This window comes from Phaenicophaeus curvirostris, chromosome 19 (genome assembly GCF_032191515.1).
Source record: "Phaenicophaeus curvirostris isolate KB17595 chromosome 19, BPBGC_Pcur_1.0, whole genome shotgun sequence".
Lineage (NCBI taxonomy): Eukaryota > Metazoa > Chordata > Aves > Cuculiformes > Cuculidae > Phaenicophaeus > Phaenicophaeus curvirostris.
Window position 1 is genome coordinate 14,159,553 of NC_091410.1, and position 16,141 is coordinate 14,175,693.

At 55.8% G+C, this 16,141-nt stretch overlaps 1 protein-coding gene across 2 annotated transcripts in view; it reads right to left on the bottom strand.

Annotated features, from left to right (window-relative positions):
* ACSF2 (acyl-CoA synthetase family member 2) overlaps positions 1 to 12,231 on the bottom strand; it is a 33,153-nt gene extending 20,922 nt beyond the window's left edge. The window contains exons 1-9 of one of the 2 annotated variants that reach the window (XM_069872667.1): positions 12,152 to 12,231; positions 6,901 to 7,096; positions 5,421 to 5,549; positions 4,376 to 4,429; positions 3,287 to 3,405; positions 2,919 to 3,081; positions 2,116 to 2,211; positions 1,028 to 1,176; positions 496 to 587 (exon numbers count right to left, since the gene is read on the bottom strand). In XM_069872667.1, the coding sequence (XP_069728768.1) occupies positions 496 to 587; positions 1,028 to 1,176; positions 2,116 to 2,211; positions 2,919 to 3,081; positions 3,287 to 3,405; positions 4,376 to 4,429; positions 5,421 to 5,549; positions 6,901 to 7,096; positions 12,152 to 12,231 (1,078 nt within the window). Of the gene's footprint in view, positions 1 to 495; positions 588 to 1,027; positions 1,177 to 2,115; positions 2,212 to 2,918; positions 3,082 to 3,286; positions 3,406 to 4,375; positions 4,430 to 5,420; positions 5,550 to 6,900; positions 7,097 to 8,633; positions 8,666 to 12,151 lie in introns of those variants that run through there. The other variant, XM_069872668.1, reaches the window with a different exon arrangement.
* Positions 12,232 to 16,141: the final 3,910 nt, after the last annotated feature.

Genomic DNA, 16,141 nt, shown 5'->3' on the forward strand with positions numbered 1-16,141 from the left:
AGAGGCTGGAGAATTGGGGCTGCTCAGCCTGGAGAAGAAAAGGCTCCAGGGAGACCTTAGAGAAGCTTCCAGGACTGAAAGGGGCTCCAGGAGAGCTGGGGAGGGGCTCTTGATCAGGGAGGGCAGGGATAGGATGAAGGGAACAGTTTTGAGCTAAAAGAGGGGAAAGTGAGATGAGATCTTAGGAGAAATGTTTTGCTGTGAGGGTGGGGAGGCCCTGGCCCAGGCTGCCCAGAGCAGGGGTGGCTGCCCCATCTCTGGAGGGGTTCAAGGCCAGGCTGCATGGGGCTCTGACCCAAACCTTTCTGTGATTCTATGAAACCTCAAGGAAAGGAAACATAACACCAAATTAACAGTGAAACACAAAGCTCATGCAACTCATGAACTCTTCCTTCCAGAAAAGCCATTTGCTCACAAATCTTAATACAGTCTCCAAGCAGGGAACCAGTGATGTCCAGTTTCCTGGGATTTTTCCATTTGAGCTGTCGGACCTACCTCCCCGAAGAGTCGATAGGTCGTAGGAGTCAAAGTCTGGCTGGGAGAGCATGTCTATGAACATAGTTGGTGTGCCGTGTAGAAAGCAGCACCTTCAGAAAGGGGAGAGAAAAGGTTTTGAGCTGAAAGAGGGGAGATTGAGATGAGATATGAGGAAGAAACGTTTTGCTGTGAGGGTGGGGAGGCCCTTGTTCAGGTTGCCCAGAGCAGCTGCCCCATCCCTGGAGGGGTTGAAGGGAGGTTGGATGGGGCTTGGGGCAACCTTGGTATAAAACTACACCAAGACACCACTACAGTCTCCAGCCAAAGCCCTGAAGTTCCTGAGGGATCAAGCGTGACAAGTGCCCAAGTGCAGCTGAAAAGGCAGGATTTTAGGCTCCTGGAGAGCCTGTGCAAGTATGCGAGAGGCAGGTTTGCTGGTGCACACTATGGGATGGAAGAGCACGAGGAACAGCCGGGCAGGTGGCACAAGGAAAGAAAGCATCACCGTGAGGCAACAAACGCCTCTGTAGGAAGACTCAGACAAACTCACTTCTCTCGTGCCACGGCCTCCAGAGCCGCCTTCCCCTCGAAGCTCGGCGACGAGAAGATGCAGGAGGAGCCGTGCACGGCCATCACCATGCAGCCCCCCACCGAGGCCAGGCAGTGATAGAGGGGCGCGGGCACGGCCACGCGGTGGAACTGGGAACAAGGCAAAGACAGGGGTGAGGGGGGGACACCTTCCAGCCCCTGATGGCTGAAAAGCAAAGATCTGAACAGAGAGGCTCTCCCTGATTCGCTGAGACCTTGCTGGAAGTCTGACAACCATCCACGTTCCATTACGTGGAAACACGATGCTGGTGCTTCCTACCCTTAATAAAAATCAGTTTGGGCAGCTTTGAACGTGAAAACATCATTCTGTAATTCTGCAATGTCTTCTCTTTGCTGGAATTTTTAGCCTGGTGTTGCCTACACATTATTTCATGCCAGGAGAGCAGAGCAGAGGTGCCACAGCAGGCACAAAGCACTCAAGACTTCGCACATGTAATTAATTCTATTTTGGTTTTAAAACCACCAAAGGCTCTGCAGATGGATTCAAACAACCAGGCTTTTATCTGGATCGATGCTGTCGTGTTAGGAGTAGCAGCTTCAGAACTTCAAAAGAAAGCACTGGCCTTTAACCATTTTTAAAAGGAACTGCAAATAGAAAGGTTGGCTCCTGATAGGAGGAACAAGGCTGGAGACATGAAATGAAGCAGTGCAAAATAAATTAAAGCTTCATTCAACAGGATTTAAAGGTAACACACCGAGTGTTGGGCTGACGGTTGGACTGGGTGATCTCAGAGGTCTTTTCCAACCTTAATGCTTCTATGATTCTGTTGCTATCAGTATTCACCAAAGTGAAAAGTGATTAATTTCACAATTTTTCCCCCATAAAAAGGCATCTTTCCCCCCTCCCCAAAAAAGATTCACATGAAACTATAAGGAAACATCAATGAAACGGAAACTGTTACGCATGAGCATCCCTCAGTGCCCTTTGCAGCAAAACATCCTGCCCTGCTGCTAAGTGCCAGCACTCCCACGCACGCGGGCTCTGCAGCCGTGGAGACCACCCCAAGGTCCATCCCCACCCAGACCCACCTGCTCCGTGATCCCCAGCCTCAGACCGATGAGGTTGGCGTTGTTCACAATGTTCCTGTGAGAGAGGGTGGCTCCCTTGGGGCTCCCCGTTGTCCCCTGAAAGACACAGAGCATGCTGCAAGGACGCCACCACCTCTGAGGACGAGCTACGTGTGCTCGCAGGGGTGATTTCCCTGGTGGATTCTGGGGTGACCTTGCACTCCTTTCTCCATTCAGCCCTGGGAAACTTTATTTTCTTCTTTAACAGCATCTTAATCCCAAACCCAAAAAAAAAAAAAACCAAACTGGTTCAGCTTCAGTTGGACAGGATTCACCTGGTACCTTTCCCATCCCCACCAGCCTTGGAGAAAGGGCTGCCTACAGGAAAGGGGGAGCGGTTTTCAGCTGAAAGAGGGGAGAGTGAGATGAGATCTTAGAGAGAAATGTTTTGCTGTGAGGGTGAGGAGGCCCTGGAACAGGTTGCCCAGAGCAGGGGTGGCTGCCCCATCCCTGGAAGGGTTCAAGGCCAGCTGGATAGGGTTTGGAGCCCCTGATCCCATGGGAGGTGTCTTTGTTCACGGCAGAGGTGGGACTGGATGGGCTTTGAGGTCCCTTCCAACCCACATCACTCTTTGATTCTAAGAATGGAAGAATCAAGGAGAACTGCTGGAATATTTCCTCCATCCCACAGCAGAAGATGGAACCAGGGCTTGGCCTCAGAGGGCTGAAGGCAAAGGAAATAGGGTTGCTCAGCATCGCCCACATTTCCTAACGTCCCCATCGAGGAACCCAACCACCCGCACGGAGTGGGCAGCGGCACCTACTGAAGTGAACTGGATGTTGATGGGCTCATTGCAGGAGAGGGTCTGCTGCACGGCTCTTAACTGCTTCACGTGGCCGCTGTCCCCAGCATCCATCACCTCATCCATGTGGAAGGTGCCAGGCAGCTTGGAGTCCAACGTGATGACAACAGATAAGTCAGGTAGCCTGGGTAAAAAAAAAAAATATACAATCAGCAATAGCAGAGCAAGGAGAAAACTGGCCAGGGCAAACATCCAGGACAGCCAAAGCTGTTCTCTTCAGATGAGACCCCAGGCAGGTCCTTCTGGTAGAGCCTGAGCTGAGCAGCTGAGAGGACACAGCACAGGACACAGCTGTGTCAGACCAAAGACACCACAAGTTCCTAACTCACCTTTTGCTCTTTATTCCCCCTGGACTGGACTGTTCTAGCTCAGGACACGACTGCTTTAGAATCTCATAGTACTGCTGCGTTTTAAATTGAGTGGGAAACACCAGCGCCTTGCAGCCAACCTGCAAAAGGAGAAAAAACTCAGGAGAAGCCACATCAGGCTGATGTTCAGGACGTGACAAAGAGCAGTTGCCAGGTCAAGGCAAGATTGCACCGTGGGGCTTTTAAGGTGTTCTGGTTCATAAAGTTTTTCCACCTCTTTTTAAAGGGTGAGCTATTTTGAAAATTAAAACATTTTTCCTTCAACTACATCCTCACAATTCTGAAACAAAGTGCCTTAATTACCCAAGAATTTCTATTACTTTTCCAGCAAAGATTTGCTGAATTTGACCCAGATATTCAAACTACTTTCATCTTCCAAAAAATGCATTCTTGTCAAATAAACTATTTATATAAATCATTTACTCGGCTGGTTTCATTATTTTCCCAAGGTCTGTGAAATAAGGAGACCAAGGCTAAGCCAATAAATCATCTGGAAGTGCCCCCTGGGGTTTGTCAGAAGGGAAGACAAACATCTGCTCCATTTTCTGGAACAGCCTGCTCGGAAGCCAGGGGACTGTGCCTATTCTGGGATGTCCTGGGCCTCTGTAACTTTTTACTAATACTTCCTTCAAACTGGTATTCTGGTTGAATTAGGTTCACAGAACAGGTGCTACAGGAGGAGAGGAGCTTGCAGGGCAGATGCTGCATGAGATAAGGGTCTCCTGGGCATCTCTCAGTTGGTCTGAAGCTGGATGGCAGCAGCTCCTTCTTCAAAGGATCCATCACATAAACACTGACAGCAGAGGGGCTCAAGGCCAGGCTGGATGGAGCTTGGAGCCCCTGATCCATGGGAGGTGTCCCTGCCCGTAGCAGGGGTGGGACTGGATGGGATTTGAGGTCCCTTCTGACCCCAAACCGTTCTGTGATTCTGTGAAGTGCTAGACCAGCAGCTCACCTGCACCCTGTCCCCACGATCCCCTTTAAGGGATCGCTGCATGCGTGTGAACTCACAATGAATCAACTCGCATCACCAGCAAGCACCATACAAACCTTCCTGATGACAAACTCCAGCTCCAGGGCCTGGTAGGCTGGATTCACAGATACCTTAACAGGGAGAAACAAGAAGGTTGGTTAGAGTTATCCTTGCCTTGAAAACCCTCTTCACTAACATGTATTCCAACAGAAAAGTTCAAAGCCTCTCTAACACACAGAACCAAGAGCTCCCCACTACACAGATTTCACATTCACTAGAAAAATAAGCTGAATCCTGTGTTTGCATGGGAAAAAAAAACCACAAACAATCAGAAGAGATTTATGCAAGGTCATAATCACAATAGAGCTTCAGGAACTAAAACTAGACCTCCTGTCTCCCAGATAGACATTCGATCTACTGAACCCAAGAATCAGAATTCAAGAGCGAGTCAGGTTTCTTAACAGAGAACCATGAATGCAGCAGCTTTCTCCTGTCCAGCTCCCCAGAAGCAGCATCGGCCACTGGAGTTGTGTTCACGTTAAGTTCACACTGAGCCGAGCTCACACACCCTGTTGCTAGCAGGCACCGGGAGGGACCACGATGAAGAAAGTGGACCAGGAGGTTCAGAGCAGCCCTGGCTACCATGCACTGCCTAAACCAGACACGTTTTAGTCAAGGTGCCAGGTCACCCTCTCCAATGAAACTTGGCTTTTAGGGATAAACAACTTAGGCTCCATTTTTTAGTGAGCGTTTGCACCATGAAGCAATACAGCTCCTGTTTAGGAGGGATCTGAATAGCTGGTGACTTTAGGACAATAGTGTCACTGGAAAATGATCCTCTAGGCAAACACAAGGTCTATCATCGGCCGCTGTGAGGCAGTTCCCAGCAGCCCATTCCTTGTTGCTCCTTCCTCTGCAGGCTGCTTTCCTACCCCGGGGAGGACAAGGATGCAGAGGGCTGCACAGATCCTGTTTAAACGCTGGGTTTGGTTACAGCCAAGGCACTGGGTAAGAGCATGGGAAAAGAGACACACCTTACTCTCCAGTATCTCCCAGCGCTTCTTCGTCTCCACTCCCCATCCCAACAAACTGCTAAAAGCCCAGACACAGCAAACGTCTTACCAGGATGATCCCTGCCTGAGCAGTGGCAAACTGCATGAGAACCCACTCGTATTTATTGGGACCCCACATCCCCAGCCGGTCGCCCTTCTTCAGGCCGAGAGCCAGGAGCCCGGCTGCCGCTCGGTCCACCTGCAAAGCACAAGATGAGCCTGAGGTCACACAGGGGGCTCTTGACTCCAGGCGCTGCTTCCTGGAGGAAAAGCATCATCAGAAATCGGACAGGACACGGCTCTGCTACCTGCTGCGGTGGCACCTCCTGAGGCACCGAGCAGCCCTGCCGAGCAGGCTGACTGGAAGCATCAAAAAAACAAGCACAGGACAACACAACAAGGCAGGAAGGATGCTAACATAGGCAGTTGTGGACAAATAGTTGCAAATAATTCTTGCCCAAACCGTTTAGCAACCAGCTCCTCGTCAACTCAATTTAGGACTAAGCCTTATGCGTGTGCTGGGCTGATCTACCACTCTGGATCAGCCTCCGTTCCAGAACATCACTCCCTTCTGAAAGGACTCACGTGAGAACAACTGTACCAAGGGATTTTTGCTCAGTCTGGGGTTCCTCATATCCTCATTAACATGATTTCAGGAACCAAAACCACAGCTCCTGTCCCCCAGGCAGGCATTCAATAGTTCCCATACAAACATGATCATTTATTCTGTAGGATGGCAAGCCTGTTTCAGGTGTGCAGATGCATGTACCAATACTCTGAGCTATTCAGGAAAGCTTGCGGAGTCTTTGCTGTGTTCTCTACTGAATTTACGACACCTGCCCTGCAGGATCTATGACTCTGAGGAACAGATGTGATCCGATTCAGTTCCAAGTCACAGCCTGCTTTTTAAAAGGAGGGTTGAGCACAGCAGATCTTGTTTATCTGAAGGGATGCAACCAAAATGCTGGTAAATCTGGAAAACCCCAAACAATTTTTTCCTATCCAAGATCATAGAATCCACTTAATAGAAGCTTTCCCGGTAGTTGAAATATTGCAAGTCCATTCAGAATACACATGCATAGATGCACCCACACAAGTGTTTTGCATACAATATTGAGAAACCAAGGCCTTGACTCTGCTCTGCTGCCTTTGTGCTTGGTCTAAAATCCTCCACACGCGCAGAACCTCTGACAGAGGGACCCACACAAGCTCTGCCGCCTCCTCCAACGCAGAAAACCTCCATAACTCAGCCCATAAAAATTATCTCCCCATGTGATTTGTTAAGTACAAGAGCTCATTCTGGGATATTCACAAGCATTTTACACGCGCTGCCTTCTCTTTGATCTCGAGCCTCCAAGGAGGATGAAGGCAGCACGCGCCCTTCTGCGTGCCGGTGCTATTGCCTTCTGCTTAGGGCCAGGATGAAAATCCGCACAGGACATTGCTCAGCTCAGCTGTGAGGTTTGAAACCATTTTCCATCTCTCCCTCACACCGGCTGTGGCCGCTACCCCTCCACCGGGGCTCTTGGAGGGGCGCACCAGGCACTCACCTCCTCTTTGAACTGAGCAAACGTCTTCCGAACCCCGTCTCGGCAGAAGACCAAGGCGTCGCGGTCGGGAAACCGCTCAGCTGTCTCCTCCAGGCACTGGCCCATGGTTTTGGAGAGAAGGGGAACGTCCACAGGCCCCTGGACGTAGCTGCTGGTCACCTTGTGGGAGGCAGAGGGCACCCCCGTGTGCAGGGCACTGCAAAAGAAAAGCAGAATTGCTTAGGTTTTAATGCTCTAAAGACAAAAATGGATCAGCCCAAGCTCAATTTCCCCCTTTGTGTTATGGGATTAATATTCTGCAAAGACTCGGTGCTGTCAACCATGAAAGAAACACGAGAAGCATGCGGTTAATTCCTCTCTGGGGTGAGGTTCAGTAAAAGATTTGATCTTCTAGGGGGAGTTTTGCTCTGAGAGCAGCATGAACAGCCTTTCCCTTCTGCTTCTGGGCAGAGGAGGGTTATGCAACTTCCACAGGCTCCGCTCGACCTCTGCTCCCTCCTCGGAGAGCTCTTGGGCAACTCACGCCGCGGGCTGCCTGAGGAGGAGGATGAGCGTGAAACTCAACTCTTTTATTGTTTGAAAGCTCCTGCGCAAACACGTAGATAAAGCAAGAGATGAAAGCAAGCTCTGCAGAAGAAACGCCTTTATACATATAGGTTGTATAAAACAAAGGATGGGAAAGCTCTCCCTAAGCCAAGGGAAGGAGGAACGCTCCTGGGAAAGCAGGAGAAGCCACTGTAGCCCTGACACAGCCACTCGCTGGAAACGGCAAGCGGAGAAGCCCCTGCTCCATCGCCGTAGGGTAGGCTCAGCTCCAGCTGCTTGCACAGGCAGAGCAGGAAACCACAGGCTGTTTGCAGAAGTGTTGAACGGAGACAAGAACCCCCACATCACCCTAGAGCCAAGTCGCCTCAAGTTCCAGCAAAGCCCATCCCTGCACGCTCCGCTGTTCTGTGCCAGCTGAGGCACAGCGAGAGCCCCCTGCTCCATCCCACTCGCCTTGCACAGGGCACTTTCCCCGAGCACCATCCACGGGGTCACGGGGAGCATTTCAGAGCCAGCACGGGCCCTCTGGGGACACCGCCTGAGGAACTAATGAAGGAAGAGCTCCGTCCAGCACATTGTTCTACCGCGTGATTGAAAAAACACAAACCGAAACCCCACCACAAGAAGAGAGGGGAGGAAAAGCGATTACAAAACTCAGATTGTGAGAAAACCCACTCAAAATCCAAACTGTGCAGCCGAAACATCTCCCGCTGCCTGCATTCAGCCTTCTAGAGGGGCTTGCACAACCCTGCACTGCTGGTGAAAAGGGTGATATTTCACACTGTCATGTCTTGGCAGAGCCCTGGGCAGACCAGGCTTTCTGGTCTTAATCTCGTTCAGTGACCTCACGGGAACCAGATTTTCACACTAAATGCAAGAGGGTGCAAAGCCAGAGCCAAACACCAGCTCCAGCCCCAGTCCTCACGGCTACAGCCTCCTCCCTACCCCCGAACACGGGGCTGGAAGAGCATCAGGGAGCAATAACATCTCTTTATAAAGCCCTGCCCTCCAAAACACTGTGAAACACTGCTGGTTCCCCTCACAGCACAGGGATGCACAGAGCTACCCCTCAAAGGGCTCGAGCATTCACACCTCCAAATGAAAGCATCAGCAGCTTCAAAATTAAGACCCAAGACACCTGCTTGTAACCTGGAGTCACCCACTCTTCTCAAAGTGCCTGCCCACACGGTTTCCTCAAACACATTAAGGAAAACAAAATTCATAGGTGTCATCTCGTTCGAGCTCCCTGAATCCCGGTCTCGCGCTCTCTGTGCCGCAGCATTTCTGTATCGCGTACCTCCAGGCGATGGCAAGAGGGGAAAGTGTGGGATAGGACACAGGAGGCTGCTGGAAGCACTAGGGGTCGAAAACAGAAGGAACAAGGATAACGTTCATTATCAGCATCATGCTGGAAACAACACAGGGTCAGTCTCCCTCCTGCCTGTAGCCAACGGCAAGTGGATGTCTCTGCTCTGAAAGAACGTATAGAGACCATGATGAAGAATGGGTCCAAAGGATTTTAAAGTAATCTTTTTGTTCATCTATGATACAGAAAACAAGCAACTCGCCCCCCACCTCCCCCTAAGAAGCACCTGGTACCGCTGGAGATGAAACACGATCAGTGGTCTGATATTAATTAGAGCAGCTCTTACCTCCCTGCTGTCGGGGAGCAAATAAAGCCCTTCCTGCCCTTGGGTCTCAGCGCAGACCATCAAACGCTGCTCCTGGCACCACATTCCAGCAGCAAACAGCCCGAGCTCAGCCGCTGCAGCAAAACTCCCTAACCCCAGAGTTCAGCAGAGCAACCAGAGAGACAGCAGAGACCCTGAACACGATCAGCCCCCTCTGCTCCTGGGAAAGGCCGCGAGCAGCCGCAGCCCCGAGCGCTCCTGCCAGCGGCACCAGCCAGACTGAACCCAGGGCTCCATCCCGGGAGCTCTTTGTACCTATCGCTGACAGCCCCAACGTTTTATAGTTGTTGATATAAGATAAACAGCTCCATTTTTCACTTTTAACCCTTCAGCAAGTCTCTGTAGAAAGTATGAGAAGGGATGGGGGAGGAAGGCAAGGCAGAGGCCCCAGCGTCACCTCCTGTCCCACCAGCGAAGGGCATCGACCTGACCTGTGGTGCCATCGCCCTCGCCCCGGGATGAAATTCCCTGCCCTCCCAGGGCTCGGGACTGTCCTGGCTGCAGAGTTCATTCTCCGAGAGGTTCCTGGGTCCCCAGCTCATGGATGTCCACCAGGAGCTTCTCCCCAAAAGCAAGAGCTTTGGGGTCTTTCATTTAACACAACAAAAGGGTGCTGGAAGTTAGCCCTGCTCTGCCTTGTCCTGACCTCTTCTTTACTCTTTAAAGCAACCCTGTGGACTAAAGAGTTAACCAGGTTTGGATTGCTTTCTTTTGTTTGATTTGGTTTGAAGAGGGACCAGATTCCCAGGGCTTTCAGTCCAAATTTCTGGTTGCTTTCCCCTCTCTCCCCTCCTCACTTTCCCTGCCAGAGGGACAAATCCTGCTTAACCCTCAAAGCACAATGTAATAAACTGCTTTCTAACGTTACTAGTAAGAGTGTAATCCTCTGAATACGCTGCCTTTTTCTCCCAACTCTTTGTGGTCCTGCCCCTCGGCCTCACTCACGGCTCCGGGCTGGAGTCCAAACTGCAGGGAACTCTTTCCCGTGTTTCCCTTCCAATCCCATTTCCCAAGAACGGATTCCAAGATCGCCATCGTGGCTCCAGCCACACTCATCCTCACTCCTCCTCTCGACCCAGCTGAAAAGGAACATCCAGATCCCGCGTGTGGAAGACCAAGGGCTGCTCCCCCGGTTCCTGGGGAGCTGCTCCCTGGAAGCTAGACCTCACAGTGAGCTTTGGGCTCTGAATATCAACTAATCACTCAAAGCCTTTCCCAAAACTAGATGCTTTCCTGTCGCTCTTTCCCCATGAACTTGCTGCAAGAGGCAGTGTTGAAGGAAAGCAAAGCAAAGAACCGGTCTGACACCCCCAAACTGCAGAGCTCCTCGGTGCCCTGGACCTGCTGGCACCCCAATGTCCCACCACCCCCCCTCCTGCAGGAGGAGGGGGAAGCTGTTGGACACGGTTCTGGTCACTGCAGTCAGGATGGAGCTGCTGCACAAAGGAGGTCCAGCCCTGAGCACGAGTTCCTATCCATCCACACGCTGTGCGGGGCTCGTCCCTGCTCCTGGTCACCTCCCAGGCTGGGGGTGGAGGGCAGATCCAGGGAATGCAGCCCATCTTCTGCCTCTTTGGAGGGGTTTTAGGGGAGCCAAGAGACCCCTATCCCCTGTCCCCACAGCCCCCTATAGCCCCCCATTCCCTATAGCCCCACGGTCCCCTGTCACTCCTCATCCCCTCTTCCTCTTCTGTCTCCTCCCATCCCTTCTGCCCACAGCCCCCCACCCCATTCCCCACAGCCCCTCTGGACCCCCAGCCCTTCTTCCCTCTGCCCTCCTCCTTTATCCCCCTTCCCCTCTGGAGCCCCATTCCTCCTCATTCCATCCCTGAGCTCCTCCAGACCCCATCCCTCCTCCTCCACCCACCCGCTCTGGACCCCATCCGCCCTCATCCCATCCCCTCTCTCCCCATCCCTTCTCCTCCCTCCCCAAACCCTCTCCCCCCATCCCCTCTGGACCCCATCCCCGTCCCCTCTCTTCCCATCCCTTCTCCTCTCTCCGCGAGCCCCTCTGTCCATCCCTTCCGGACCCATCCCTCCTTCCCCATCTCCTCTCCACCATCCCTCTTCCTCCCTCCCCCATCCACTCTCTCCCTTTCCCCCCACAACCCCATCCCCTCTCCCACTCTTTCCCCCACCCTCAACCCCTCTCCCCTCCTCCATCACCTCTCTCCCTTTCCCCCATCCCCTCTCCCCCTCTTTCCCCCATCCCCATCCCCTTTCCCCCCATCCCCTCTCCCCCCATCCCCTCTCCCCCTCTCTCTCCCCCCATCCCCCCATCCCCTCTCCCCCCGTCCCCCCATCCCCATCCCCTCTCTCCCCCATACCCTCTCCCCCCCATCCCCCCATCTCCATCCCCTCTCCCCCATCCCCTCTCCCCCATCCCCTCTCCCCCTCTCTCTCCCCCCATCCCCCATCCCCATCCCCTCTCTCCCCCATCCCCTCTCCTCCCATCCCCCCATCTCCATCCCCTCTCTCCCCCATCCCCTCTAAACCCATCCCCTCTCCCCCCTCTCTCCCCCCATCCCCCCATCCCCTCTCCCCCTGTCCCCCCATCCCCTCTCTCCCCCATCCCCTCTCTCCCCCCATCCCCTCTCCCCCTCTCTCCCCCCATCCGCACCCCCTTTCCCCCATCCCCTCACCCCCCCTCTCTCCCCCATCCCCTCACCCCCCCTCTCTCCCCCATCCCCTCTCCCCCTCTCTCTCCCCCCATCCCCCCATCCCCCATCCCCTCTCTCTCCCCCATCCCCCATCCCCTCTCTCCCCCCCATCCCCCCATCCCCTCACCCCCTCTCTCCCCCATCCCCTCACCCCCTCTCTCCCCCATCCCCCCATCCCCTCTCCCCCTGTCCCCCCATCCCCTCTCTCCCCCATCCCCTCTCTCCCCCCCAACCCTCTCCCCCTCTTCCCCCATCCTCATCCCCCCTCTCCCCCTCTTTCCCCCTATCCCCATCCCCTCTCCCCCCCCCTCCCCTCTCCCCCCGCCCCCCCCTCTCCCCCATCCCCTCCGGTACCTGCCCGCGGGCCCCCCCCGCCGCCCTCCCGCCGCCCGCAGGCCCCGCAGGGGCAGCGCTGCGAGCCGCGCCGCGGCCATGGCTGCGGGCACCGGGACCGCACCGGGACCGCACCGGGACCCGGACCCGCCAGAGACCGGGGGCGGCGCCAGCTTAGGGCGGCCCCGCCCCGGGAGGCCGGAGCGAGGGGAGGGGGGGACCCGCCCCCCGGGATCCTGACCCGGCCCCTCCTCCGGCCCCGCATCGCCCCAACCCCTCCGACCCTGCATCCCCGCTTCCTCCATCCTCTTATCCCCCTCCTCCCTCCAACCCCACGTTCCTTTCTGGCCCCGCACACGTCCCTCCACCTCCGCACTCCCCTCCATCCCCGTCTCCCTCCTTCACCCCCATCCCCATATCCCCCCATTCTCCCCATCCCCGTCTCCCCCCTTTTCCTCCGTCCCCATCTTCCCCCTTTCTCTCCATCCCCTCATCCCCCCATTCTCCCTATCCCCATCTTCCCCCTTTACCCCCATCCCCATCTCCTGCTTTCTTTCCATCCCCATCTCCCCCTCCTCCACCTCCATCCCCTTCTCCCCCCTTTCCCCCCACCCCCTTCTCCCCTCTCTCTCCTCTCTCTTCTTTTCCAACCCCCCATCACCCTTTTTCTTCCCAGCCCCGGCCCTTCCCTCCCTCCCTCCCCCCAGACTTCGTAGCGAGGCCCCCGGTGCCGCTCTCCCCGCTCCCCTCCAGCCGCTCCCCGAGTCGCTAGCTGCTCCCCGGCTGCCTCCCCTTAAGGATTTATCCCATCCCCCAGGAGGCTCCGGAGCCGGGGTGGCTGCGACCCCCCAGGCGGCACCCCGAGGGGCACCCAGCGCGATGCTGGAGGAGAAAAGGGGGCACAGGAGTTGTCCCCGCTGTAAAATGATCGATGCCTGCGGCAGTGGCCAAAAGCCAATTAATCCTCATTAAGGGCTGGAGTATCAATCTCATCCCAGCAAACGAGCCCTGTCTTTTTAATATCATGTGGGTGAGGAGGATGGGGTGCTGGGCTGTGCGAGGGGCTGGGGGTGCTGGGCTGTGCGAGGGGCTGGGGGTGCTGGGCTGTGCGAGGGGCTGGGGTGCTGGGCTGAGGGTGCTGGGCTGTGAGAGGGGCTGAGGGTGCTGGGCTGTGAGAGGGACTGGGGGTGCTGGGCTGTGAGAAGGACTGGGGGTTCTGGGCTGTGCGAGGGGCTGGTGACCCCAGCTGGAAGGTGGCGTTGGCGTGTCTAGACGCAGCCTGGCCGTACCACATCGCACACGCTGCTACTGAGGAACAAGAATGTGGGTGCTGCCCTCGGAACAGGCGTAACGCATCCAGCGAAGCCACAGATGGGCCCCTCGCAGCGGCGTGGGGGAACACGGACCGCGAGAAGCGTCCCAGTGTCGGATACATCGGAGCAGGAAGGGTTCTCCCCAGTGTGCAGCTGGATCCCCAGGAGTTTGTTTGGTGGCAGTGGCGACAGTGTCTTCTTTGGTCAGGGAAAGGGAGAGTTGTGGCTTTGAAATGTGAAAAATCAGCTGTGGCCGCAGAGGGGCAGAAGGCGAGGGAGGGCAGAGGGTCTGGGGATGCCTCCAGCCCTGGCTGTGTGGGTGCCTTGTGTCCCCAGGGTCACAGTGAGGATCCTTCATCCAGGGCTGGATTGAGAGCGCTCATCCTGCTTCCCTCAGCGGTTCCTGCTCCCATCTCCTTGCAGAACACGCAATGCACCCCGTGATGTGGTTTGTCCATCTTGGGTGAGTTTGAAGCCTTTGCAGGCGAGCACAGGAGCTCAGTTTAACATCAGTCCCGCGGAAATCATCCCCTAGGCGAGATGAGGCTTTTCTGCAGGCGATGGGACAGGCTGCAGGACACTCGTGGCCAGCGGTTTGTCCGTTCTCCATTCCAGCCCAGCCCAGAGCAGTTATCCTGCGCTGCAGCAGCACCGCGGTGCTCTTGGCATTGTGTAACCACGGGGAGAAAAACCCCTCTGTGATCCAAAAGTCTTCAACAAATAAAAATAAAGCTGACTTCCAGTTTGATCTCTCCACGTGCCGATCATCAGCCCGGGGGGTGAATCCTGGTTAGGGATTAAACCAAGAATTACGCAGAACTCGACGTGACCTTGACACGAGGGGACGTTCCCTCGAGATTGTCAAAGCGGAGGCACCTGAGCCAGTCACGCTCCATCCGCCATCGCATGAGGCAGCATTTCCTCCTCATTAAGGGCTTTAAATCTGCCTTCAGAGTAATGACAAACGAGCAGGTCGGGTTTGGAGCCGATTCGTACCCTCGTGTCCTTTGGCTGAGAGCAAAGGCTCTTGGACTCACATGAACCCCAAGCCCAGAAGCGGTGGCTGCTGTTTTGTCACCCCGCACGGACCAAGGCCCTTCGAGCCGTGCAGAGGGGCTTCCCAGGCCCCCAGGCCCCCAGGATTTGCCCTTGGGAGCAGGACTGTGCACAGGGAGGGCGAGTCCCATGGGTCCCTCCGTGCAGGAGGCCTGGCAATGGGACACTGTCCCCACCTGCCCCTGGAGCAGGTCCTGCTCTGGCCACTCCTCACTCTCCAAGCTGTGTTTTGGGAAGCTGAGGGACCGGAGAGGATTCGCTCAACTCAAACCTCTCTTTTTGCAAAGGAGGGCTCCGTAATTCCAGCTCCCCTTTGGCAGGACAAGAGCCTGCTCTGTGAAGCTTCTCTAACCTCCTGGATGAGGACGCATGAACCACAGGCAGGATCCTCTTTTGCTGTTTCGAGGTGTTCAGAGACCCTTGTGGTCTCGGTTCCCTCTGGGCTGAGCTAGCGCAGGTCTCCAAGAGTTGGAAGAGACCTCCTGGGAACCCCCAGACTCCCCAAAGCACCCTTGGTGAGGACGTGCTGAGGTGGCTGAACACCTTCACGAGGTCCCATGCACTGTGATTCGTGGGGTCAGGGAATTCAAGGCCAGTGCTCGCTGTGATCCCATTCCCAGGTCATTCCCACCTGGCGCTGCCCCAGCTCCTTCTCGCTCACGGGCTTTCTCCTCAGCGGGTCAGTCCAGACGAGGCAGCGCCTGCACCGGAGCCTTTGGATCAACACGGGAATATTGCACGTTCCTCCCTGAGGAGACGTCTCAGTGTGAGGGTCCAGCAAGAGGGGATTCGCCTGCAGGGAGCCCGAAGCCTGGTATCTGTGGGTGTAACACAAGGTATCGGTTGCTCCACGTGGGTTCGTATTGGGATTATTGGTTGTTAAGCAGCTGGGTTTGGGTGCGATGGTGTGAAACGACCAGCGTAAAGGGCACCCACGCGTGGGGCCAGGCTGGGCCGGTACCGGGGCCGGTATTGGGCAGGGCTGGTGGGTCGTGCCAGGCTGCGCCAGGCTGTGCCCGTGCCCCAAGCTGGGCTGTGTTGATACTGGTACCAGTACTGGTGCTGGGCTGTGTTGATATTGGTACCGGTACCTGTGCCCCGGGCTGTACCAGTCATAGAATCACAGAATCATAGAATAACCAGGTTGGAAGAGACCCACCGGATCATCGAGTCCAACTGTTCCTATCAAAACGTACCAGGCTGTGCTGGTGTGGGTCCCGTTGCTCTGCGGGGGTCCCGGTGCAGGTCCTGGTGGAGTTCCCGGTCCCGATGTGAGTCCTGGTGTGATGCTGGGGGGTCCTGGTGGGGGTCCCGATGCTCTGTGGGGGGGTCCTGGTGCGGGTGCGGGTCCCTGTCCCAGTGCTCTGCGGGGGTCCCGGTGCGGGGGTCCCGGTGCGGGGGTCCCGGTGCGGGTCTCTGTCCTGGTGCTCTGCGGGGGTCCCGGTGCGGGTCCCGGTGCTCTGCGGGGGTCCCGGTGCGGGTCCCTGTCCCGGTGCTCTGTGGGGGTCCCGGTGCTCTGCGGGGGTCCCGGTGAGGGTCCCTGTCCCGGTGCTCTGTGGGGGTCCCGGTGCTCTGCGGGGGTCCCGGTGCGGGTCCCTGTCCCGGTGCTCTGTGGGGGTCCCGGTGCGGGTCCCTGTCCCGG